Source organism: Clarias gariepinus, chromosome 18, assembly GCF_024256425.1.
Source record: "Clarias gariepinus isolate MV-2021 ecotype Netherlands chromosome 18, CGAR_prim_01v2, whole genome shotgun sequence".
Taxonomy (NCBI): Eukaryota; Metazoa; Chordata; class Actinopteri; order Siluriformes; family Clariidae; genus Clarias; species Clarias gariepinus.
In genome coordinates, this window is record NC_071117.1 from 18,264,673 (window position 1) to 18,292,465 (window position 27,793).

The 27,793-nt window shown below is 39.1% G+C and overlaps 1 protein-coding gene across 1 annotated transcript in view; it reads left to right on the forward strand.

Annotated features, from left to right (window-relative positions):
- nalf1a (NALCN channel auxiliary factor 1a) overlaps positions 1 to 27,194 on the forward strand; it is a 94,912-nt gene extending 67,718 nt beyond the window's left edge. The window contains exons 2-3 of the mRNA XM_053477262.1: positions 17,763 to 17,934; positions 23,770 to 27,194. Of these exons, the coding sequence (XP_053333237.1) occupies positions 17,763 to 17,934; positions 23,770 to 24,059 (462 nt within the window). The 3' untranslated portion in view covers positions 24,060 to 27,194. The remainder of the gene's footprint in view (positions 1 to 17,762; positions 17,935 to 23,769) is intronic.
- Positions 27,195 to 27,793: the final 599 nt, after the last annotated feature.

The following is a 27,793-nucleotide window of genomic DNA, read 5'->3' on the forward strand; positions in this document are numbered from 1 at the left end:
GTCAGCTCAACGCCCGATTGTCATTCACACACTATGGGCAATTTGGGAACGCCAATTAGCCTAATTTGCATGTCTTTGGAATGTAGTAAGAAAACCTGAGTACTCAACTCAAACCCACATGCAAACATCTGTGCACACAGAACCCTAGGCAGGAATCGAATCCTAAAGGTGCCAGGTGACAGCGCTAACCACAGTGCTAACCCACCAGGATAAGTTTATATTTTACATATATTTAGGTTCTCATCCTTGAGCCGTCACTGTTGGCAAATGACTGTGGTGTTATCGGAATACAACACTTGTACACATTCCGCACATTAATCATATAACAGCACACGCTGACACAGGATGCATTATAATTGGAAAAAGAAATTATGCCTTTTTGTAAAATAAACCAAATAGACACATGGTTTTAGAGACAGCTTTGACTTAAGTTTGAATTATTAATGTCATCAGTAAAATGTTGCATTAGTTTTTCAAATTAAATTAATTGGTAGTGTGACCTTTTTTTTCTGGACTCAGGAAAAAAAGTATGGCAAGGCACAGTATTTTTTTTTTTTTTTAAGAGTTATAGTTCTACCTTTCTCAGTGGCTTCTATCTTTGTTGTCAGATTTTAAACAAAAGCTTTAAGGATTTCCTCAGCAGGGTAACCTGTGGAGCACTTTCGATTACAACGGTAGATGGAACCTTGAGAGCATGTGCTGGATCTTACTGTGCTCGCTCAATAAGAGAATAAATTAAGTAAACTTAATCGGGTTTGTTCGGATTTATACCCTCTGAGTTGAATTAAAATGGAACGTAAATTCCTTGATTGGGTTTCTCCCTGTTAACATAAGGGTTAATGTAAACTGAATGTAATTACTATAAAAGCCGGCATGCAGCAACCCAGAATAAATGGAGATGTTTCTTTGATGAGGAACGCAGAACGTAATTGTAAAAATTGGCTAAATTTAGTTAAGTGGGCTCATTACTATTTTCGTTATTTTTGTGTCCATGATCGTTACTAATCCTTAAATAGCTATATTTTTTAATTTCTTTCTTCACTCACTTCCTTTCAGCAAATAAACCTCGTAACAAAGTCCCGCTGCTCTACTTGTTTGTCACGTCCGTGTGCACAGGCAGTCCGTACACCAGTAAATCTATAAAAGAACAGGAAGTAAAGCTCTAGTTTGATGGAGTAAGATATAAGCCCAGGATTAGAGCCGAGATATTGATATATCTTATAGAGGCCATGGCAGAGATGGCTGAGTAATGCAGACAACAGCTTATGCTATAGAAAAGGTCGAAAGATGAAGATTGCGGCATGAAAGCGGCAGTTAGAAAGGAATGAGACCGAATCGTTGATGCGGCTTTTCTGACTGGAGCGACCAGCGGGATTTAAATAGCCATGCTTGACATGTCTGCTTTAATGTTAAAGATGCATACGAAGCATGAAACATGAGAACATGCCTTTAGCTGAAATACCTCTCAGATCATTTTTTCTCAGATTATTTTGCTCCTCTTCCGACTGCACTGTCCCAATGTCACTAGCAGAGGACAGCAGAGCTGATCAACAAGCAGAAGAATATCTCATTATATGAGATCACATTAGGGAGGGGGAAAATCTAATTAGCTTTGTGCTTTTTAACCATTTACAGTTATATTTAGTGCTGTGGAACGTCCATGAAACTTGTGTAATATTCGTGAGAGCACTTCAATCAAGTATTGCTCAATCGGATTGGGATTTAGGTAGTTTGGAGGCAACACCCTTGAACTCTTTGGTCCCATGCGTCACATGTTATAATGTCTTGGGTGTTCTGTTACCTTTCTGTCATGGCCAACATTGACTTTTTTGGCGGTTTATGTTGCATTGGCTTTTCTGTGGAATCAGATCTCCCAGGCTGGTGTTTGGTACCCAAGGTTGAGCTTTGAGGCGTCCATCATCCTGTAACCAGTTTATGCCCACTTTTTGCATTACTTTCAGTACAGATGCTTCACTGAGAGCTTTACTCTCTTATTATTAAGTATAGTCTTCCTCCTTATATAGTTCACATCCAATCTCATTTAGAGTAAATAAAGAAAAGAGTAAAGAAAGTAAGAAATACAGTGGAATCATTTTAAACTCCTTCAGTGTTATAAATATAGCATAGAATTTGCAGAACTTTAGCAGTTACTTTTTAATTAATCATGGATCAGTGTGTCTTAAATTTTTAATAATTTGCTGGATCCTTCAAATGATAAATTGTTACCCGCTGCTCTTTGAACGAGAATGTGTTTACTTCTGGTTCCCTCTGGATATGAGAAAGAGACAGCGAGAAAGAGACAGAGAGAGATGGCTTAGCGATTCGCACATGAGCTCATTGCTGGAAGAAGGCTCTCGAGGGAAACAACAGCTCGGCACATGCACGGGACATTTTCTCTCTCTCTCTCTCTCTCTCTCTGTCTGGCTCTCATATAATCGCAAACACACTCACACGTACAAACACATAGACACACGTGCATTAGCGAGTAGGGGAAACTATTGCGTCTATGTTTCAATCTAAATGCAAATGCATGGCACGGGAGCTCGTGAACAAAAGAGGAGATAGAACAAAGGGAAGCAAAACAAAAGAGGCAGATTAGAAAACACTTGTATCATGTATGTTCAAGTGCTTGCATGTGCGTGTAATATGCGGGGTGTGAAAGTGATTTAAACATGAGGTTTGAATATATCTAACAATATTGTGTTAGGCTTTGCTGTACCGTAGCAAAGCACCTGTGAGCTCATGGAATCTGACAACTTTTTATTAAAAATATAAGGTGTGATGTGTGGGCGTTTTTACATGGGTGATTAGCCACAGCTGGGGTGATGAGGAAATCTACGTATAGTCAGCATGATCATCAACAAGGCACAGTATAATGTATAGTATAATGATGCGTTTACATCACAACATACTTGATCTGGAATAGTAAATATAAAAAAAAAAAAAAAACAGTACAGCTTTCCTTGTCAGGCTTCTCACCGTATGAAAAATCATTCTTACTGGTATGACTCCATTAAAGATTTTATTGATGCCATAAAGTTAACCCCCCATGTTGAGCATAGCCATTAGATTAGCGGTTTAGTAAATAGAAAACCAGTTTCATGTTCGTTTGTTTTTTTTAAATCCTAATTAGCATGAGGAAAGATATAATGAATCTGAGATTTAATGGAATATTAAGGAGCCATTAAACTGTATACTAAACAATGCCATTATACTCACCAAGCAGAAACAGAATTTTCGTGGTTTAGTTAGAAACATGTCATGGCATGTGGTTTATTTGTTTATATCAATACAAGCACTTTCTTCATTCTGTGATAGATGATCTATCATCGTTTATCCTGTGTACAAGGTAAGCCTATCCCAGGAGACCTAGGGCACGATGCAGGGCAAACCCTATGCGGGGTGCCAATTAAATCGGAGGACACACACTGATTCACACTATGGGCAATATGGGAACGCCAATTACCCTAATCTGCATGACTTTGGACTTTAGAGGAAACCGGAGGACCCCGAGTTGGGAATCGAACCCCGACCTTGGAGGTTCAAGGCGACAGTGCTAACCACTAAGCTGCCATCCATGCCGCCTTAAATGATCTACGTTTAATTTAACTTGTATTCCAGTTGTATAAAGCTTTTAAAAATTAATATAGTCTCAATGCAGCGTTACAATATAATTATGTAATGCAGCGTTACAATTATAAAAAATAGAAGGAAAATGTACAGATTTTTGTTTGTACAGTTGTATGTACTGTACATACACATGTATAGTTTGTCTCCGATGAGCAAGCCAGGGAAAAAGATGCCCAGCAAAAAAACCCTGAGATAACAGAGGAACCACTCTCAAAAGATAACCAATCCTCATTTGGGTGATATCAGATACTGTAGTATGTCCATAAATCAATCCTTACTTTATCTGTGGGCTATCAAGCTTAAAGTTCAATGTAACAGGAGATTATGTTAACATCCAGTCCACTTACACTGATGTGGATCAGTGGATCAGGTACAAAACTGTTTAAAGGAATTTCAGTCCTAAACTATTGAGCAACTGCAGTCATAAGCCATCACGGAAAAAACTGCCCACATCAGCCGGGTTGAAGTGGTCATCATCAGGTGGAACCATTCTCTGTCACCACACAAATCCAGAAGCAGAACACATGGAGCCATATTGATCAGCAGCCAGACACCTCCATGCTGTGAGAACTGCAAACAGTAATGGGGCACCAACATGTGTCAGAATGTCTTCATGTTCTAAGAGCTCAAATCATAAGGACTTCAGGTTGTGTCAAACAGGTCTGGAGTGCTGGTAACTCAGGATCACTGGTAACTCTGGTAGGAATGCCCGTGTCCTGAATTATAGGCTATATGGTTGACTTTAAACTTGTTAACGTAAAATTGACTTTTAGTATAATACACACTCTATTGCCAAATAAATGTGGACACCTGTCCATTACACCTGTATAATTCTAATTTATTTTTAATCTGCTGTTATAATATTCTTCCATCTTTTGGTAAGGCTTTCTACACTATTTTGGAGTGTAGTTTTGGAAATTTGTATTCATTCACGAATCCACAAGAGCATTAGTGAGGTCACATCTGGTGTTGGGAAAGGAGGACTGTGGTGCAGTCAGTGTTCCAGTTCATCCCAGCAGTTCGCGGGGTCATGTGTCCACATACTTTTGGCCACATATTGTACTGAAAAAAAAAAGTTTTTTGACATAGATTAAAAACATCAACTGGAATAAATCAATATTAGACCGAATATAAGATGAAATAAAATTCAGATCGCACAGGAAAGACTTCATGATTGTCAAAAGATCATGATTAAGCTACAGACTATAGAAACCAGGATAAAGAAGGCAATAGTCAAATACATGATGTAAGTATTAAAAGGAAGCATATATTAATCAAGGGTACTTTATGCGTACCTTGTTCTAGCCCCTTTCGTCCTCAACCAAAAGACTGTGTGGTGTCCTCCCAACAGCACATTTTCTTCTAGAGTACTAATTACAAATTCGTGACCATGACTGCATGTGTGTAGCCCATGAAAAGTCCCCATAAATTTCTTGTTATTTTTAAGGAAGCAAGTAAAGGACAAAGACAAAAAGGCTGCTGTGTGCTTGTAAGGTATAGAGATATACTCAAAAAGCTATCCGCATCACTAAAAGACAGAATAAATGCTCCATGGGGATAGTGGTGCGACATATATAGGACATATACTGTATACTGTAGGACCTATATAATATTGGGGGATTGGTTGGCGTTACATGTCTTAGAGAAAGCATTTGGCCTTTCCTGGTTGGCATATATAAAATTTAAACTTAACCACTGAAGTTTTTAATAAAATTAAAGATAAATTATAAAAATAAAGAAAATTTGTTATTAAAACTGTACATAGTTTTCTTCAAACGTTAGGACTTCTAAGAAAGAAGATCTAAGAAAATCTAGTGCTGTAAGTTGCCTAGACATTTTTTATCTTCTCAACTTTTTAAATTGTTTTAAAGGTGTATTGTATTCATAATTACCTTTAAAAGGGACACACTTAAGTATATAAAAAGATGCAGCCACAATGCAACCACTGCAAGTAGGAAAATTCCAATTTCTTACCTATATTTCTGGATGTGTTGGAAAAGTAAGCCTAGCTAATGGTTTAAAATTGAGCAACGACTACTTATAGGAGACTTCCATAAACTGGTAAATGTATACTGGTAATGGTAAATGTTAATATCCTTAACCTGGGCAAGTTTTTTTTTTTTTTTCTTTCTTTTTTCTTTTGTTCGTTCATTTGTAAATTTTCCACTGTAGGCTACGAGGAGTAGTAAAAGTAGTTGACATACCAGTCAAAACTTTGAACAGAAGTTTGGATTTATTTTTCTACATTCTGGAACAGTACTGGAGATTTTAAAATTATGAAATAACATATGGAAGTAGGTAACAAAAGTAGCAACAATGTAACATAAAGGTCAGCTGTTCTGGTTCTAGGAAGAACAGTACTGGTAAAAACCACGATGAAATTGGCTCTGTGATCATGCAATGATGACCATGCCAGGAAAGCACGACCAACACTTACCTCTGGTGCAGAGGAGAAGCCTCACTAATTAACAGCACCTCAGATTAGAGCCTATATAAAGGAATTACAGAGCATAAGTAGCAGACACATCTCAATATCACCTGTTCCAAGGAGACTATTGCATATTTTGGATGAATTCGGCATTATTTTACAATGTAGAAAGAAATAAAAATCAGGAAGGATGGATTCAGTAGACTAAGGAACGACTGGAGAGTCCTGAATCTTAATCTGCTGTTCCTTTATTCTTGGTCTATTCGTACATACTGTAAGAAAAGCTTGTGACAGTACACGCACTGTAAGTGCTTCCCAAATTAGCAACTGATAAATTGTCACCAATGAAATATTAATATGCAGCAGTTGTTTACAGGGAAATGGCGGAGCTTCAAATTAACGCATTAAGCATGAGTACTAAACAGCATGCGATTTTACCGTATTGTAGAAGCTGATAGGATAAAATATCAGACCGCATGAAACAGCTGAGACAAGTGTTAAGGAACACTTGTCTCAGCTGTTTCATGTGGTCTGATATTATTATATCATTATGTGTACACATACACTAACTAAACTGTTGATATTATGCCAACAGGTAGTCGGCTATCAGGTGCATTTAGCAGCCTGCAATGGTGCAGTGATGCCAAGTCAGCCAGCTTAAAAAAACACTTGTTTGAAATGTTTAAGCAAAGAATTTGTAGAATTTGCTTTGGACTCTTCTATTAGGCTAATTGGTAGTCAGTATGGGATGAAAACAAATGTAAAATATATACAGCCCCCGAAACATGTAATTATCTTAAAATTAATGAGTTATTAATGACTATCCTAGCGATAGCTAGCTACAGTAGGTCCAAACCCTGGTTGTTTTAAAAGGATCATTTCGTTTTTCTTTCCCTCCTATTTAGCATCACCGGTTGTCAAATTCAATATGAAAACAGAGATGTCTTGATCATAGGTTAGCAGAATGGACTGTACTGTGCGTAGAAATAGTAAATACCCTTTAATCATCACAAATGACGGTTTAACTACATTACTAGACTTCTTCATGTTGTTTCGAATGATGTTTGAGCTTATGATATAGTGTAAATGCGATTGTTCAAGAGGTAATTATTTAAATTAGGTGGTAGATGCTAGGGAAATCAGCATGCTAGTGCAGTAGCATTACTGTATGTGTACACATTGCAGCTATGCTAGCTGATGTACCCTGAGTCAGCTGCAGGATATTTGGCAATTTTGTACCTCTTTAAATAATCACTGAAAAGATATACAATGGTCACAGTATCAGTGTGAGTAATAAAACATCTTGGTAACCTGTTGCAGTCATATTTCCCCACATGTAGCATGCTCACATAGAGGCGCCAATATATTTGGTAAATAGTAACCATGCCCCCCCTTGCTCAAGCACATTTGTGACTTGAATAGGATATCGACAGCAATCCTTGAAAGACCCAAATATTTAACTCAGTATTGATTGTTAGCCCTGTATGTATACATTGACTATTGTATGAAAGGCAAGTACCCGCAACCTTTAAAGATCTGACATTTATCTCATTATCTTTTTCCTCTGACTCAAACACTGGATTGCGATATTCCGCATTTAAGAGCTGGGAAACAAAAGCTGTCTCCTCAGTGGCCTTTGACTTGATGTTTCCTGTACTAGTAGGTCATCTTTAAGTGCTTTTGTAAGTCAAACATTGACAGTGAAAAGCCACAAGTGCCACAGAGTCCACTCGAGTCCAATTAACGAGGGAGGGATAGTGAGGTGACATGTGGAGGACTACTTCAGCTAATGTTAATGCTAATAATGACAGAAAGCTTTGATGCACTGGCAGTTGGCGTTATGCTACTTGTATCATAATCTATATCTGTTTTTCTTTCTTTTTTAAAATGATTTTTGATTTTTCTTTATTTTTTTACATTATGATACACTTTTATAATACTCTTATATATTAGAAAGAATCGTAAATTACAATCGGAAGTTACACTGTGAAATATTTGACAAATAACAGCTACAGTATATTTAAATGCTAATATAACTGCATTTTTACATGCAGAATGAAGGAAGAATTTAAAGGATTAGGACTAACCAGCTGTGTAAAAAGGTTATGCGGTCTGATGGGCTCAAAAAAATGAATTGAATGTACCTGTCATGTTTAGTGCCCACGTCTGGTGACGTCTAGGCTCAGCAACATTATGCAGAAAATAAAGTATAGTCAACCAACGACCTTAATGTACAGATTTTATCAAACTGATGCATTTTTCCTTTCCTGACGACACATTCATATTCCAGCACTCACATTGTGAAAGAGTGGTTCTGGAAGCATGAGGAAACATTTTCAAACATGAATCGTGAACTCTGCTTATCGTCCTTCGTGAAATCTGTGCAAAGATATATAGACAGTCAATACCCTATATTGTCATTTACTTTTCGTTCAACATGCATTACAGCTTGATATTTAAATGTAGCACATTTTCAAATTATGATGTGTGTAAATTCTAGCGCTTTGCCATATATCATAAACAGGCAATTAATAAGGCACTCACAAGCTTGCACTCTTTTGTATGAATGTAACTAAACCCATCAATGCTGAGGATTTTTTAAAACAACTCTGCTTAGAATCATTATGTCCATAAAACTCTAAATATTGGCAGAATATCCCAGCACTGTTTGGATTTGAGGCTTGCTGACCAGACCGTTGATCTCCGACAGCGCTGTTTTCAGTAATGAAAGTTCATGATCAAAGCTCAGAGCAACAGTTGCACCCTTGTGAAAGCTGAACCATTTCATCTTGCTTTGTTTGAACAAAAATCCACTTAAATATACCACTGACTGTGTGCCTGCAACAGCTCTTTTACCCTTGACAAATATTTGACAGCATTATGCAACTCCAGAAATGCAATTAGAATTTAGATTAATACAGCATTATTTGAACTGTTGAATATTCCGACGACATGATGAGCGAGATAGACCGATAGTGCAGAGAGTAATGCGATCTTCTCGGCTTAAGTGACGGTGTTGAAACAAGCGAGGGAAGGCTGCTTTGATCTTCTGTATTAATTATGGCCTAATTGAGGGAATTCTCTGTTGCACACCTCTCTAAGCTCTTTGAAGCCCGCCACCATTCAGTTCCTTGTATTCACGTCGTCCTGTCCTCCCTCTATCCCCAACCCTCCTACCTCCACGTTAACACGTCCAACAGCGAGATGCCCTTCTACTTTAACCGATAATGATACATGAAGAAAAAAAATCTGTTTGCTGTGGCATTTTGCCAACCCCTGGCACCTGTTGACATGCAGGTGCATGCATGGAATAGGCATGGGGACGCTCGCTTACTAACAATCACTTTTTTGAGAGCCTAAGCCGGAAAACTAGAGACACTGAACATGAAGCAGGAGGAAAGGCGTGTGCGTGTTAGCAGGCGTGTTTTGGATATCATCCAGAACTGACAAGTGAGTCTGTAGTGCAGTGCCTGCTGCTCAGTCGGCTCCCATCTGGACAGGCGACAAGCAAGTGTGATCAACATGTGGCTCCGAGGACGAAAGGGAAAAGAAAAATGGGGATGTTGAAAAAAACAAAGGCGTACTGTACTGTATAGTCGAATTATATGAAGTGAAACTGTTTGTCAGGGTAGATTTTGGTGATCTACTGTAGGACTGTCGGATTACAGCAGATTTCCATTCTCCTATTTATAGTTTATGGCAGGATGGTGGGGTGGTGGCGCCTTAAAGCTCCAGGGCCCCAGATTCGATCCGTGGCATGTGCACGCCATTCTGTGTGTGTTTCCTCTGTGATCTCTGTGATTACCCTTCCACCCACCAAAAAAAAAATATTTCTGGGGCTGCATTGGATACAACCTGATGGACTCGTGTCCTGTCCAATGTGTTATAGCAGTGTTTCCATTGTTCCTCTCAATTTTTAATGATCCCCAGCAAGACAACGAGGATTCTAATTATGAATTAATATATATATATATATATATAAATCTATAGTCTAGACATCGATAGATATTAAAATAACATGACAACAGCAAGATGGAAATAAAAACAGAAAAAAAAATGCTTCCTTAAAAGGAATAAGGAGGAACCAGGACTCAGTAGGAGGGAAATCTTAGGGAATCTTATCCTGTCTTGGGGAACACCAGATTATCTGATTAATATCTAAACAAATTCTCATCAGCATTGCCGTTCCTTCTTTCTGATTAGTCGAGTCATATTTCTGTGTAAACCATTTCCGTTCGGTGATTTAAGAGGTAGGTCACTGCAAAAAAAAAAAGAAAAAGAAAGGAGACTTGATCTGTTGGCCGTAAATCATTCTCCATTAGCCACAGGCCTTAGAACATGGAGAAGATCTCATTTCCTCATAAAATCTGTAGCTCAGCCTTAAATATTATTATGCTCTCACCCGCCCTGTAGTTGATAGTTGTCTTAATCCCAGTATCTCTCCAACATTGCATTTGTCCCCGGTGCATGCACTCACTGCCTCACAATTACAGTCATGCTGCAAAAACTCAAGGTTTCTTAATCTAATCATGTTTTTTAATAACGTGGCAAGTCTTTTTTTTTTCATGTAATTAGTTACCATTGATGCATTGTACTGATTCTCGGAAGCAGTCTAATTAGATTTGAATCATTAATGAGAAACTTATGGTTAATGAAGTTTCATTGAGCATGTGAGATATGTTCACGCACATGTGCACGCACACACACACACACACACACACACACACACACTGAGGTTTCTAAGAGAAACTACCAAATTTGGCTATTCTTGTAAAGGAGGAAGATGTCTTCATCCTTATTATGTCATTCTTTTATACATGTGTGTTTAGTGAATGTGCCTTAGGTTTTATTTTCAGAATTTCAGATTTCTCACTCACTTTCCCTCATCATCTCTACCACTTTATTCTGTGTACAGAGTCATGGGGGGGCTGAAGCCTGTCCCAGGAGACTTACGACACGAGGCAGGGGTACACCCTTAACAGGGTGCCAATCCATCTCAGGGCACACACATACACACTCACACACACTACGGGCAATTTGGGAATGGCAGTTACCCTAATTGGCATATCTTTGAACTGTGGTAGGAAACCTAGAGTACCTGAAGGAAACCCACCAAGCCCAGGGAGAACATGCAAACTCCATGCATGCAGAGGCAGAAATCGAACCCGTACCCTGGAGGTGCAAGGCGACAGTGCTCACAACTAAGCCACTGTGCTGCGTCCAGATTTCACTTTACATACAGTATAATTTCTTCCTAACTATCCATCCATCTGTCACCAGACTGCAGACTGAGCAGTTGAGTGCTTGAGCTACTGAGCGTGCTTGCTGAAACATCTTTAGGGATGGCATGTCATATATTGATTAGCGATCAATTGTGTATGATGTTCCTTATATCACATTGCTGGTGTTAGACTAATCCAATAAGTTCATACCACAGCATTGGTTTGCTAAGATTACTAAACAGTTATCAACAAAATAATATCGGTTAGTGAGAGCTTCGATGGAGGGTAAAAAAAGGAGAAAATATCTTTGTATATAAATAGCCTATATAAATTTTTTTATGTATTTCTTATCTCGAGTATTCACCATGCTGTGATGTCAATGCCACAGACATTTTAGAAATCAGCTCTAATTAAACTCACTCACTCATCATCTATACCACTTTATCCTGTATTCAGGGTCGCAAGGGCACAAGGCAGGGTACACCCTGGACAGGGTGCCAATCCATCGCAGGTACCCGGAGGACACCCACCAAGTACAGGGAAAACATGCAAACTTAATGCACACGGAGATGGAAATCGACCCTGGTCGGGAATCGAACCCAGACCCTGGAGGTGCAAGGCGACAGTGCTAACCATTACACCACCAGCCAATCGTATGCGTACTTAATAGGAAAGGAAATCACGCAATTTGATATCATCACGCTACCTACAGTATGTGCTAATTCGATAATATATGATATACGAATTAGAAGTCAGTGTGGTGATACTGAACATGAATTGCCACAAAAAAGAAACGCAATACGTAACTGAATCACCCCTCCGCCCCCCATGTCTAATACATAACATTTCTGACTCCTCGTTTATATTTCAATGAAACACTTTATTCTTGCGTCATACATAATTGTACATACCTCACCAGAAAGGTGTTAGTGTGCCATCCGGGCACCAATTTCTTAGAAATCTGGCAAGCATGAGTCAGGAACCCCTTGACTGGTTATTACACGCTTGAAGAATCTTCAGCTCTGTATAACTTCAGAGAGACTTTACCAGCTCAAATCTTCAGATCGAAAAAAGTCTAGGATGTGTAGGAGAAAAGGATGAGAGAGGAAGGGGATTAAAAAGAAAGATGCTTAATTTTGCCTGGGTCTGGGAGTGTTATCATCTCCGACATTGGTGTGTTTACTTGCAGGGACACATCGTAACAAGAAACAATTATGGATTTCATGGATAATATAGGATTTTGTGTTTTTAATCAACTTATACCATAGATGTATTTGATAGAGCATAAATGTAGAGCCTAATATGAATTAAAAGCAAATAGGTAAAGAAATCTATGATACATTATGGATGAATAAGCTTTTGCAAACAGCATTTTTTTTTTGTTACGGCTTCATCCTAACTGGTTTCAGTGTCGTGTTGAAACCGTAGGCTTTCCCAGGAACGCTGGGTGCGAGGAGGGAATGTGCACTGAATGTGATGATAGTCCACACACACACATATCCACATACTTATTCACACCCAGTGGCGATTCTAGAGTCTGTCAGGGCTCTAGGCAAAAAATTGCAGGCAAGCTCTCCAACCAGCATTCATCACTATTATCTTATAAATAATCTGACACCAACAAAAAGATTGCAAAATGTAAACAACAAATCGACTGACGATGGTGTCTCCAGTCTGACTGCCTGTGGTGGCCCACTGCACAGTCAGCAGAGCTGGATACACGAGACTGCTCTGCTAGCTATGTTAACTCGTTCATTCTCATGCTTATTTTCTATATTATTTATCCATTAGAGGGTCGCTGGAGGACGGGAGCATTTCTAAGAGGACTTGGGGCACAGAAAGCATAGATGGGGTGCAAATCCATCGCAGGACACACACTTTAGAAATGCCAATGTTTTGTGAGAGGAAACCCACCAAGCATGGGGAGAAAATACCCCCCCCTCCCCATGCTTGGTGAGTTCACACCTCCCGCTGACCCTGGAGGTGTGAGTCCACAATACTGACCCACTACGCCACCATTTTAAACATCAAAGAAAGAACAAATAAAATGATCTAATGCTATTTGAGTTATTTATTAAATATCCAATAGTAACAGTATTATTTTTAATCGCCATTATCTGCCCCACTGATGTTTCTTTTGTCTTTTCATTTCTTTCTTTTTTTTTATTTCCAAGAGGATAACTCATTTAAACTTTTTTTTTTATTACTTTACACAGTCATGCACATGACACCCAGTGGGAGTGGAAGGGAGTGCTGAGTGGTGTCAGATCAGGCCCCCTTAGGGAGGTCAGGTCTTCTCCTGCCATTTGCACGTATATTTTTTAAAGCTTGTACTGCTGGCCTGTGGTGCCCAGCCTTGTCTATTGATAAGCAGCATCTCTTCTAACACCTAGAGGCAATTTTAGTTTAGCCAAACCACCCACCGGCATGGTTTTGGACAGTGTGTGGAAAGTGGAGAACCTGAAAAAAAAACCCTATGCAGACATGTGGAGCTCACCCTAAGTATTAACAGCATTATTATACGCTGAGAGAGAGAGAGAGAGAGAGAGAGATTCCCTAATATTCTCCTTGCCCACAGGTCTGTTTATTTGCATTATCAACTATGCTTGTTTAGTGTGTGTTCCTCAGTAACCCTGAATCTTCTTCTTCTTTACATATCTGATTTATGCTATGGACATCATGCATGATGATCCTCCGAGCCTAAAGAAAGAAATGCCTCTAACCTCTGACCTCCGCTTTGGGCGGAACAGTCATGGGAGAACACACAGCTGATAATTGCGGTGCTCACTGGCATTACTCTGCTTTATTTGCACTTTGAATGTCAGAAGGCAATACATGAGGTTTGAACTTTTTGACCTGGGTTTACCACTGGGTATGATATGGCGCTTTTCAAGTCTTGGTTATGCAAAAGTGTGTGAGGGGTTTACCGAGCACCACCATGGCATTATTTATTTACGGAAATATTCTTTATTCTGTTCAAGTTTATTGTGTAAGACTGGATTGTAGACTTTATTAGCCGTGGCAGTGCTTCATACAATTTATTGTCTGGCTTAATAAACGAGGTTGCATATGTGTCCCACTGGGAAATCTTAAACCCATGTCCTTCAAAACAACCTCTATAGAAATCTTTATAAATAACATAAATCATTAATAAAAACCATCATACGCAACTGCATCTGAATTTCCTGAAGACTGTTTGAAGAAGTTAAGTATTAAGTTCTCACATTCTTGTTTTTTCTTTCCTTCAATGACAATGACTGATGAGGTCACTTTGATAGAACCCTCTTATTAAAATTATACACGGACATCCATCCAAACTTTACAGCTTCGGCATTTGAGCCGTTTCCAAATTTCCACCCCGTCTCTAGGGCTCTCTGCCTCATCCCACTCACGCTTCTTATTTATATTCTGGCTCAGAACTCACCTGTTCAATACTTCTCTGACTTCTTCTTAATGTTCTTCTTCAAATATCCTTAAGGTCCTCAAGCCATTAGGAGGAATTCTAGTTAACTGCATTTTGTTTGTTTTCTAATTCTATCATGAAAAGATTATATATATATAGAATAGTGGCCAGGTAACTACGTGATGCTGTTGGAGGAAAACGTTTCCTGACTCGCTCCTCCAAAACACCCCAAAGTGGCTCAATAATACTTAGATCTGGTGACTGTGCAGGTCATGGAAGATGTTCAACTTCACTTTCAGACAGCTTCCTCATGCGTCCACAGTTACTCCTGTTGGATGTGGTTTGTCCCTCTTGGTGATATGCTGACATTACCCTGGATACCGTGGACTTGCTGCTTTGGTCACAGATGCGCCAGTAAGACGCGCACCAACAAATTGTCCTTTTTTGAACGCTGATATGTCACAACATAATGTTGTGTGCATTGCAATATTTTGAGTTATTTTGCTAATTCAACCTTAACACTTTGCACATTCCAGCAGTAAGAGGAATTAATGAAGATTGGCCACCAGGATGGTCAAATTTAGCAATGAAACCTCCAATACTAAATTGGCCAGTGTTTCAGTTTTATTGTCCAACCTGATATTTCTCCTGAGTTGTGCACAAATAAAGCATTCACATCTAAAGATCACGAGTGCCATGCACTAGCCATTCGTGACTAGAAGTCCAAGGGAACACAATTGAACACTATTTTCTCGGTGGCAGAGACAGCATGCCTCTAAGCATGCCACCCTTAATAGCCTGGGGCCACAATGAGACACGCTCTGTCTCTCATGTCAATCACGGTGACCCTAAGCAATCGTGGGCATCTGTGAGCTCAAGTGTGCAGAAGATATGGCCTTCATTAGAGAGCCCTGTGACACACTGCAAGGTCCCAGACTAGCCAGTAGCATCACCTCTCTGACAATAGACAAACTTTTGTCATCCTCATCGACTTAAAATCTTAATCTTCCGGTGAAAAGTCTTTACCATTGAGCCCCTTTAGCCTCAAAAGCCATACAACCTCTAAAATTGTGCATTAAAAAAAAATAACGCAAGCCAAACTCACAAGTTTACCCCCTGGGAGGTGATTTGAAGATGCCAGCACACTCCCCTTCTGGCGAGCCATTTCTTGTTCCAGACTTGTGCCAGCTTGTTTCCTGAGTTATTCAGAGCAATGTGTGTGTGTGTATATGTGTATGTGTGTGAGAAAGAGATAGAGGGAGAAAGAAAGTGAGATAGTGAGAGAAAAAGCAAGTGAAACCAAGCCTCGCAAATCATACCATATCCCAGGATTCTCTGACAGTCAGACAGTGCTAATGATGACCTGCTTTTCGGCTTCTACTGTTCTCCTTTTCTATCCGCACCCACTCCAATTTGTGGATGCACTGCCTTCTGCACTGCCTTCTTTCTCTTTCCTTAACAGCAGCGTGTGCTGGTGCACTATGTAGGGCAAAATAAATGAGCTGGAGCTATTCTTACAGTACTGTCACCCCGTGCACTGCCCACTCGACTCCCCTCCCCTTTCACTCTTATCTTACATGCAGCACTGGTGCAAAAAGTTTAGAAATATATATGTATATATAATAACCACGTGAAGTAATATGTGCTAATTCAATTTGCGGTGTGTGTGTGTGTGTGTGTGTGTGTGCGGTGGGCAGAATGATTACAGACCTAATGTCACAATGACGCACTGAATCAGATGATTTGTTTGTTTTTTTAGGGTTATTTTTTTTAAGCAATAGTGACCTCAATAACCTGATGTGACTCTTATTGAGGTGACAAAAATAAAAACAGCACTGGTTTGGAAGAGATGCAGATGGTGAGAAAAAGAGCCTCGTGTGCGAAGGCTATATCTACAGTATATCACTGCTCCATCTTCTGGTTATAGTAAATACTGCATGTAGGCTGAATGTGGTTACTGGTTAATGTGGTATTTCCCCCTATAAAGAAAGCAACTGTAGCACAGCACTGTAACAATAAATCCTAGATTCTGATGTGTCGATTAATGCATGTTAATATCAATTCATAATAAGGGATCATAAACGTGCTGTCATTTGCCAAAGAAAAGCGTATGGCGGCATTCAAGTCAAACCGGGACTGATTGTCCAGAATAACAAAACACAACTTAATTTCTCTATATACAGCAAACCCCTGCTACACTAATGCACTCATCCCAAGGTTTCACTAGTGCTTTGACACCATCAAGGTGCAAAAAGTTTTCTCAATACGCTGGAGCCCTGATCAGATCTGATACGCTGGCCTTCTAGGAACTCCATTAAACACCCAAACAAGTGGAAATGGCTTGGAGCGAGGTCAGGACTGTGCTAATAACTCCCAGCTGATTTCTGCTAATGTGCAAGTGGTGTTTATGAATGTTAGTCAGCACAGTTCCCACAGACAGATGTGTCTCTTCTTAAGTTTGCCACAAGTTTTCAGGGATCAGGAGTTCACCTTGCTGAGCTCTGAGGGCTCTGAGCCACCACGGTTGGGATCGTTATTAAAGCGTTTGCACCACTCACGTGTTTTACTGTCTCATCACCGTCACGTGCTTGATGTTTTCCGTAAATATCTCCAGTTTTTTTGCCTTCCTCACAAGAACTTTCATCACTAGTCCCTGTTTGACTTGAACATATTCATATGGTTAAGCTACAGTATTTTGTTAGATGTTTCTTTAACATTTAAAGAAGGCGTGTCTAGTGTCAGCACTTTTCTAACAGTCATTTATTTTTTTTTTTTGTGAGGTTGGTAAGAAAACAATTGTTTATGACTAATTTGCGACATGTACCATACATCAAACTGATGTACTGTATGATGCACCATTCTTTCATGAATTAAAAAAAATTATTGCTGTGGGAAAATTTGTGTGACATGAGTAGAATAAAACTCCATTGTGTTTTTTTCCTTCCAAAAAGGTAAAGTTCCTAAAATACTGTGTACTGTAGGATTGGTAAAAAAAAACCATTCATGTTAATATAAAAACCAGACATGCATCACACTTTTAGTCCAAAGTTGTCCTAATACTGTCTGTGTCTGTTTGCAGGTGGTGTACAAGCCTTGGCTTTGCGCTCAGTATTTCCAGAGCAATCAGTCCAGGTGTAGCCACAAGATCCCATGTGAGCAGTACTGTTTCGAGGTCCAGCAGAGGTGTCCCTTCATATTACCTGACAATGATGACCTTATACACGGTGGCACTCCCAGTTTTATATGTACAGGTATTGCTTCTGAACGCTGATGCACTTTCTTTCAATTACAACACAACACAATAAGACAGAGCAATAAATCACATTTTAGTACTTGAAAACAAATGTCTGAATGTCTGTTAGTAACACATTATGCAGAATTTGTATTCTAGAAATAATAAGAACGATAATAATGTGTCTCGTTCTGGGCTGTTTCTGTCTCGGAGCCTATTTTTGACCAAACCACCAACGTTAAGCTCTCCTCTGCCCAGCCTGGAGTCCTCAGAGACTCAGCCAGCCATTCTGAAGCAACAGAAAACCCTAGAACAAGATAGAAGCTGATTTGAATCCATCCATTTAAAATGTATCATCAGGGCAAAAGCGTTACTCATGGATGAATTTCCTCTGTATTCTTTGAGAAATCAAATTCATAGCCTATTTTAGCCTGGCACATTGATAAATATGGATGCACTTATTGGACTGTTAATTTTGAAAGGAATTTCATCAATATTGCATCAGAAACACTGCAGTCATTTTGAGTCGTGCTTTATCACGGGGGGGTACGGATGGAGGTGGTCTATCACAGGGCATCTAACACCCACATTCAGACACATTCACAGGAGTAATTTAGAATCACCAGTCCACATACTGTAGCATCATGTTTTTCTGAAGTGGGAGGAAGCATCAAGTGAAATCACTCCAGTGGGGTTTTCGGCTTGATTACATACAGGCTAGGGTAGTTTCAGGTCAGAACAATACTTTTTTGGATTCTTTTTTTATATTATAGAATCTCATTTGATATACGTTTGTAAAGTGACAGGTACAGGTAATGTATGATGCGTACTGTACATTTCAGAGCACTTAATGGTTAAAGCTCAGTGGTCTCTATTCCTCAGGTCTGGAGTCTGACTTCCGAACTTACCACTTACATTAACTCCTTGCAACACTTTGCCTGACCTGTCAGCTTGAAGAGACGAGTGGCAAGACATAGAGGACCCCACTCAGCCCACTACGCTAGACAATGGTCAATGATGCAGATCTGTTCCTTAATACAGTACATATAGCCCTTTAGTACTCTTTCTCTTACATTAATTATGAAAGGGTGTTTAAGTCAAAATGGGACTTTTAATTGTCCGCAGTAATAAGACTAAGAACTCCCTTTATTTCGCTACACTAGTGCACTTATCCCAGTGTTTCACTAGTGCTTCAACAATATCAAGGTAGAAAGTTTTCTTGGTATTCTGGAGCCATGATATGATTCAGGTGTGAAGCAGGCAAACGCCGGCCTCCCAGGAACTCCAAACGTCGAAATGGCTTGGAGTGAGGTCAGGGCTAGTACGGAGGATGTGGCAATAACTCCCAGCCGAGTTCCTGTAATGTGCAAGTGGTGTTGGTGAATGATTGTGTGGACAGTTCCCACAGACGGCCGCCTCACTTCTGCAAGTTGGCAAACAGTAATCCATCTATTTTTAAGGATCAGGCATTCTACTTGCTAGATGTTCATGGGAACGACTGCAGTGGGCTTCAGGCCACACTCACGGCTTTCTTTAAAATCTTTCTTTAAAACTTACGGCCTTCTTAAAATGTTTTCACCATTCAAATGTTTTACTGTGACTAAGAGCCTCATCACCATATTGGACTTGAAGTTTTCTGCAAATGTCATTACAAGTCCTGGTTTGACTTAAACACCCCTTCTTCTTCTATACTCTGATTGGCTAAAGTGTGTAAAACTCTTTAATGTTCGCACACCATTTTTGACACTTCTTTCTGTCCAGAGATCACACTTACAACATTCAAGTTCAAATAGTATTAATAATAAGTATAAATTATTTGTTGAACACTGGATGTTATAATCTTTTTGTAATCATTTTATAAAATCAATAAGACAATCAAGAGTAAGTGTTACAGTCATATTATTATGGGTAAGTGGCTTTTAGGAAATCTAATTAACGTTATGTTAAGAACACACTTACTGTACTCTTGATAAAACTACTAGAACACATGCCATGAGTCGTTTATTGCTTTAGTTTATTTCGGCCAGTGAAAATTTTAAGAAGTTATCTAGGAGTGATTTGAAAGGTTTCAATGACAAGTAGCATTAAAGTGAGTAGTCGGAGACTTCAGTAGTAGTATATGAGCCCCAGCTCCAATAGGTTGCCACTGTTGGGCCCTTGAGCAAGACGCTTAACCCTTAATCTGCTCCAGGGGCGCTGTATCATGGCTGACCCTGTGCTCTGACCCCAGTTACGCTGGGATATGTGAAGAAAGAATTTTACTGTGCTGTAATGATTATGTGACAAATAAAGGCTTAACTTAACTTAGAAAACAAGTAATTCCAAGACTGTGCAAGGTACTGTACTATGGTCAAATCAAGCTGTAGATAACAACTTAAACAAGTTAGGTAAGATTAGGAATAGTGTATCCCTCTGGTGGACAACAGAGGCATAGTCTAGAAGAATTAGCTTTGACTATATTCTTTCCATATTTCAAATTCTCACTCACTCATCGTCTAGACTGATTTATCCTGTATACAAGGTCGCAGGAGGCCTAGAGCCTATCCCAGGAGACTTAGAGGGCACGAGGCGGGGTACACAATCCATCACAGGGCAAGCACACACATACATACCATGGGCAATTTGGGAACGCCAATCATCCTAATCTGCATATCTTTGGACTGTGGGAGGAAACCGGAGTACCCTGAGAAACGCACCAAGCATGGGGAGAACATGAAAACTCTATGCACACAGACTCAAGGTGGAAATCGAATCCGGACCCTGGAGGTGTAGGGCGATAGTGCTAATCACTAAGCCACTGTGCTGCCTATATGAAAAATTGTGTAATAAATTTAATGAGTAAAGCATTAAAGGATTTATAAGTTCTGTTAAACTTTTAAAATCCAATGCTTTCAGAAATAAAAGGTACAGAACTGTACTTTTACTTTTTGCTGGGTGGTACCATCATGAGTACATATTTTATACAGTATTGTGCCAGTCTTGAGACACCTCTCATTTTAAATTATGTAGATTAAATTAAAGAAATGGGAACATTTTTTTTTCTGTGACAGGCTGCAAGGTGCAGATACAATTTAAAAATGGGTTGGTTATGTTTTTAATCATCTTAAACTGTAAATTACCATATGCAATATTTATTCCCTCCACACCAACTCCTTATAATAAAATTTAAGAAATGTCCTGACATTATGTTTATAAATTTCTTACATTTGATAGCCAATTCTTACTTACTTATTAGAATAAGTTAGTTGGTTCAGTCTGTGAGGTCCTAACATTACTTTTAATTATTTTGTTCTCATGTTCTTTTGTAGTTTTCATGTTTCTTTCATACATTAATATTTTATTATTTTTATGTGAAATACAGTGAGCCAGCCCATATTTCTTCATATTTTTTACCCCCGCAAAGAGTCAGACCTTCTTGTATTTTTAATGTAGTCTTGAGGAATTATACTCCAGGATTCTTAAAGGCAATTCGTGGCAATTTTCTTTTACTCTCATTTTCAGTACAGTCCCTGTACCTGACTGGTTTCAAAGAAATGTTTTTTGTTTGTTAAGCCACATAGTGACCTTTGAATCATTCAAGCTTTTTTTTTTTAAAAAAACAAAAAACAAAAAAACAACTTAAGGCATGAACCAGTGAGTAACAGGTGACAGATGATCAGGCCGGTGATTCGTGTACTGGTGATGCTGAATGCTGAGTGGTTGGAACAGACGAGAGGGGAAATGAGGCTGCTGCTGAGGTTGTTTCATAAACAAGCCATTTTTTAATTGTATCTTTAGGCACTTTTCAGCCTGGGTGCTGTTTTATTTTATTTTAATATGAAGAAATGATGCATGGCTTAAGACTTTTGACACTACCAAAGTTGTATACAGTTGTATACATTGTTTTCTTAACAGACACCCTCTTACACCCTCACTGATATTTCTCCACTCTCTCCTGCAACGTCTGATGATGTTGGCATTTTCTTTTACAGATGAAGTTGGTTAATCTCCAACACTCTATTAAAAACATACTTTTATGTACAGAAAGCTTTTTCTATAGCTTTTATTATCTTTTTATAGAGAAGATATTGCATCTTCTTTCCTCTAGCAACCTCCCCAATCTATCTCTTATAAGATGTCTACTGTAGCAACACAAGACCTCCTTTTCATCTCTTCACCAAGAATGATCATGATTGATTTTACAACTTATACTTACAGTATGTTCAAAGTGCCAAATACCTACTAGTCTTGTCACTTCTTTTTTTTTTATAAACTTTGTACATGCTTAATGCAATCATATTTCTTCAATTTTCACCCTCCATTGCCTCCAGGATTCTAATCTGTCATCCACTTCACAGAACTATCCACTTCACAGAACTAGATTTGGTGGCTGTTACTGAGATGCTTCATTGCACCAGATCATCCAGTCCAGATAAGCCTTTGACCTGTAGGCAGCCCATCACATGACCACCTATGCATACTTCCAAGCCTTGGCGACCCACCATAGAAGTGGTTTGCATCCTACCTGGATGGATGATTATAGAGTCAGATGTCATGGACAGGAGTCAGTTGTGCTCCATAAAGACTCTCCTCTAAAGTCAAACAAGGCTCAGACCTTGGTCCTCTTTCATTTTATAACGGCATTATTTTTAGGATGTAACATTCTCACATGCTTGTTCATACCTCATACAGTATATGCTGATTACACCCAAGTTACCCAAGGCTGGTGGATATAAAACAGATCATCAACTGGAACTAATTCCCATCAAGTTCTGGGCTGCTCCATACAGTATCATTGGAGAAGAATCGCCATAAAAACATCTTGTGTTTTCCTCATAGAATTCTAGGAACATTCCAATTTTAAACAGATGCATTCTTGGTGTAATTCTGGACAAGTGATTATCTTTCTTTCTTGTTTAGCTAACCTTAATTTGTCATGTCCCTTTTTTTTAAAGCCTCAGAATGTTCTTTTTACTTCAGTTTGGTATTCTATTAAAATGGAAAGGTCTACTGCAGTTTGCCTTAGGCAGATCTTCCCTTAGGCAACTTAGGTTGCCTAATCAATTTTTCACATATCTGAAAGAAAAAGGAATAACCCAACCCTAGGGAGCAGACAAACCAGGGGAAGGATGTTTTGTCCAGTACTTTTTATGCATTTGGCACAGTCTTTCATTTTTCATTGCTGTCCTGGATAAACTGATTAGTATAATTGAGTATTGTTTGTGTAGACAGACTAATAATACATTCAAGGAGCTGGGTATAAAGGGGGTAATAGGTGGCATTATTGTCAATTATGCGTCCCTAGTATTCATTGCAAGGTTCAGTAAATTTCAAATTACCATAGGAACCTCCAGAGCGGCTCAGGCTTTTTATGTGTGATGTAAAACATTTGGTTCTAGCAAGATGACTTACTCACTCTCACTCACTTATCGTCTATACTGTACCACTTTATCCTGTATACAGGATGGAAGGGGGCCTGAGTCCTATCCCAGGAAATTTAAGGCATGAGGCGGGGTACATCGTGGACTGGGTGCCAATCCATCGCAGGGCACACATACTGTACTGTACGCATACACTACAGGCAATTTGATGAATGCCAGTTAGCCTAATCTGCATGTCTTTGGACTGTTGGCGGAAACCAGAGTACCCAAGGGAAACCCACCAAGCACGGAAAGAACATGCAAACTCCATGCACACAAAGGCGGGAATAGATCTTGGCGGGGAATCGAATCCTGGAGGTGCAAGGCGACAGTGCTTACCACTAAGCCACCAGTCATAGTCATAGAATTGACCAAGATATATGCTATCATTGTACAAATTAGATCCTACATACAAAAAAAAAACTGGTGTGTAACTGTCTCTTGTTTATCCACAGGTCTTTCGGAGAATACAGAAAAAACCAAGCATGAGCCACAGTGCTGCGATGTGCGGTGGGAGTTGAAATTCAACGATTGTTCGCACAGCACATTCAAAAGGACTTATCCCTCACGCCAGCATACGTCTGCTGCGACCTCGGCCGCTCCAAAGCTGAATCAAGGCAGACTGAAGCTCTGCTTACTAGTCCTGGTCCTCTTGCACACAGTAGCGACCATGACAGCTGTCCAGAACTCCACCTGCCTAGCCACTATCTTCCCACTGGAGGACAATGCCCCCAGAGAAGAATGACTGGATTGGGGGGGCGGCTAACTCTAGCCAATCAGCATGCTCCAAAAAGTGAAAGCTGGCCAGCAAGAAACTGGGCCGAACCAAGCACGCCAGGCACGCCGGCAGATCCCTAGCTGCGCTTTACATGTTCAGTGCTCTTTATGCCCCAGGTAGAAGGAATGACAGAATTCAAGCGATGGGCAAGAAGAGGTGAAGGAAGAGGAAGACCAAGGCTGTGTCCTTTTGAGACGTCAGCTCTCTCACTGTTCTGAAAAGTGTATATTTTGTTTTTTTGTTGTATGAGATGATGGTCAGACTTTTTCCCTTTTTAGCTTTTGCTGTCAAAATGGGTTTCTGTGTATGTCAACCACTTCAAAGTAAAATGGAATGAGGGAAGAAAGCATATGTAAGTTATATGTATTCATGTCTCAGTCAAACCACGCTATGTCATACTTTAATGCTTTTTACATATTTCACAGCAGGCATGAGTAGAAGTATGTATTGGCTAGAAAGATACGAATGGTGGGCTGGTTGTGGATCTAAATACCCTTACATACCCCTAAGCTACATTCTTCATTTACCAGATTGACATACACTGTTTTTGTGACCAAGATGTAGGGCCACGTCAGCAGAGCCTTAAAAACAAACCGCCATGCCATTTTTTTTTGATATGCCACCATAATTGTATTAAATGTGGAAGCCAAGTATGAGGACCCAAATTTTACCCAACTTATATGTTGTATAAATAAACTAATGGCGACTCTTTAGTATTCCATGCAAAGAGGCTCTCTCAAAACTGATGTTTTATTGAAGATTGAATCAAATGATGAGCCATTATACTGTCCCAAGTTTTCTCTTCTAGTGTAGTAGTGACATCCTAACTTCACCAGGCTGCAATAATGTGACTGGAGTGCCTGGTCTAGACTAAAATTACATACAAATGGAACATTGGCCATCCATCGGAACATCAAGTTTTAAATGACCTTGTTAGTTCCAAAATGGTTCAAGCTATCATGCTATTATTATTATTTGGAAAATTTGAATTAATAGTTGATCATATTTCCATACCATTATGCCCTTACAGTCCTAATAAGCTGCTGAAAAACAATGAGTTGCATAGTGATCAGTTGTAATTGCGCCGTGATTTTGTTGCCATGGTTTTGTTCTCAAACTGTCCTACACTCATGTGTAAAGGGCTTAGCGGATAGCATGGAAGGGAAGGAGTTCTCAAGGGCTCATTCTATAAATCTCCTTCTGTGTGTAGGACTGTACATGTTCGGTGTCTGACTGTAGGGGCCTGTGGCTGCTGATATACTGGTTTGCGATCTGTTTAACTCGGTGTTACATCACTAACCTATGTTAAAAGGCGTATTTTTATGCTTAACATTTACTGTGTCTTTGTTATTGGCGGAAAAAAATATATATATCATGGGCACATTTGTCTCGCATAGTTACGTCTATTAATAATGTTGCGATGTCCTTCAATCTAAAAGGCCCAAGTGCCTCTGCTGTCCATTTGTCTTGTGCTATTTCTTCATTACAGCAGTGTATAGAGAAATGGCAGCAGTTACGATAGATTAACAGTGTTTCCCACACATATAATAGATGGCGCTTGGGTGTGACACCAAGGTATACTGCTCAGAGCTTAAATACAGTACATGTTGGACCATAATAATAATAAAAAAGAAATCGCATATTATTTTAATACATTTGGAAAAAGAGATTTTTTGTTTCTGACATGCACACAGCTTGGGAAAGAAAAGAACCAGACAGAGCACTAGGTAAAGCACTATTTTTTCATATTTAATCCTTTTGGAGTCGGTCTGTGCAAGTTCATGGTACACAGTTAGTCTGTCAGAAGAGCTCATAATGTTTGCAAAGTCTTATTTCCATTTCTGGCTCCATATTTAACCACTCAGTCATGTGACAAAATACAACAAATATTCCCAGCAAAAAACACACAAACACCGATCAGCCATAACATTACAGTGCAAAAGATTAAGCTTAGTATTGTCTAGGTTCCCTTTGTGCCACCTGGGCAGCTTTTATCCCTTACCACATGCCCCCCATGCCATGGGGGTGTGTTGTGATGTCTGGCACAGGATGTTGACAGTAGATCCTTTGGGTTGGGTGTTATGGGTTGTTGAGGTGGGGCCTCCATTGATCAGATGTGTTTGATTGGTGCATCCAACGTGTGCTAAATCAAATTGGGATCTGGGGAGTTCGGAAAAGTTTTCCTTCTGGCCCCCATGCAGAGAGGGCTATGATGCACTTGGAGCATTGACTTTTTAAAATAAGTTGTGCTTTTCTGTGAGATTGGACCAGACAGGCTGCCCTTTGCTCCCTGTGGTCATGGGTGAGCCTTGGGTGCCCATGATCCTGTCACCAGCTTACTGGTATATAATTGATAATCAATGGTAATGAGTTAATGGTTTGTGGTGTTAATGTGATGGCTGATCGGTATTCCTAATGTTCCTAATGTTATGTGACATCACCTTGAACACTCTCGGTCTCTAAATGACCTGAGATAGAACAATTAGTGTGGAACTAGGCTTATTGTCCCCTTCATCAGAAGATAAAAACATTGATTAAAAACATATTATTGACATCTTAAAAGTGTTGCTTTTCTCAGTGGTTTATACTCTTGCATAAGAGTCATGATTTCATGCTAAAATACGGGTATATTTAAGATTTCACATAGAAATTACATGGTCGAGAAACTTGTATTATACTGTATGTATCTATTTCAGTTTGGACGCAGGTCTGCTTTATGATCAAAGAGGATGTTAGTCATTTCTGGGGTATGGCATACATGAAACTTGATCCATTTAATTTGTGGGAAACACTGATCACGCTACAGAGGTAATAAAGGCCAGACTGTATTGCAGTTTTGTGATAATGGCTCTACTAAGTGATTTTAAAGACATGCTTTACCCATAGTCTTGTTTGTATGTTCTATATGCTGTTTAAAACAGCTGGCCAAGGTCTTACAGTTCAGAGGTGACAATCGTTCCTTATTCCATTAAACATACACATTAAATTGTCCTTAAAAAAAAAGTTCAGCCTTACAAGCAAACAACAGGATTTGTCGATATTGTGGATTTCTCAGAATATATACATATACATACATATACATACAGTACATGTGCAAATGTCTTAGGCACCATATCATCTGTACATGTCTATGAATGTTTTTATACATGTATGCATCATTATAACTTAACATGTATAAAAAAAATCATACAGAAAAAAATTATCTGTAAAGAAAGCAACATATTACATGACAGACCAGTTTTCAGATAAAAACAAAAAACCTAATGTAGGCTCCTGGGTTTTGAAATTAGAAAGGACCGGGTGTGAGCAAGTTACCAGAAGGACTCACATTCTCCAGCACCCTCAGTAAAACCTAACAGGTGTTTAACTTAAAACGGCATAAATCTGTATCGGACACTACTGATCATTTTTTAAGGAAAGCAATTATTTGGTTTATTTTATTACTTTTATTTGTGTGTGCTTATGACGTTTGCACAGTAGTGTTAGTAAAACAGCTGTTAGGTTTTACTGAGTGTACTGGAGAATATGAGAACTTCTGGTAACTTTGTCACACTTGCTCCTTTCTATTTTTTTTGCAAAACCCAGATGTCTGCATAATTATTATAATAATAATAATAATAATTATTATTATTATTATTAATATTATTATTGTTCATATTATTATTATTATTATTATTATTATTATTATTGTTCATACTACT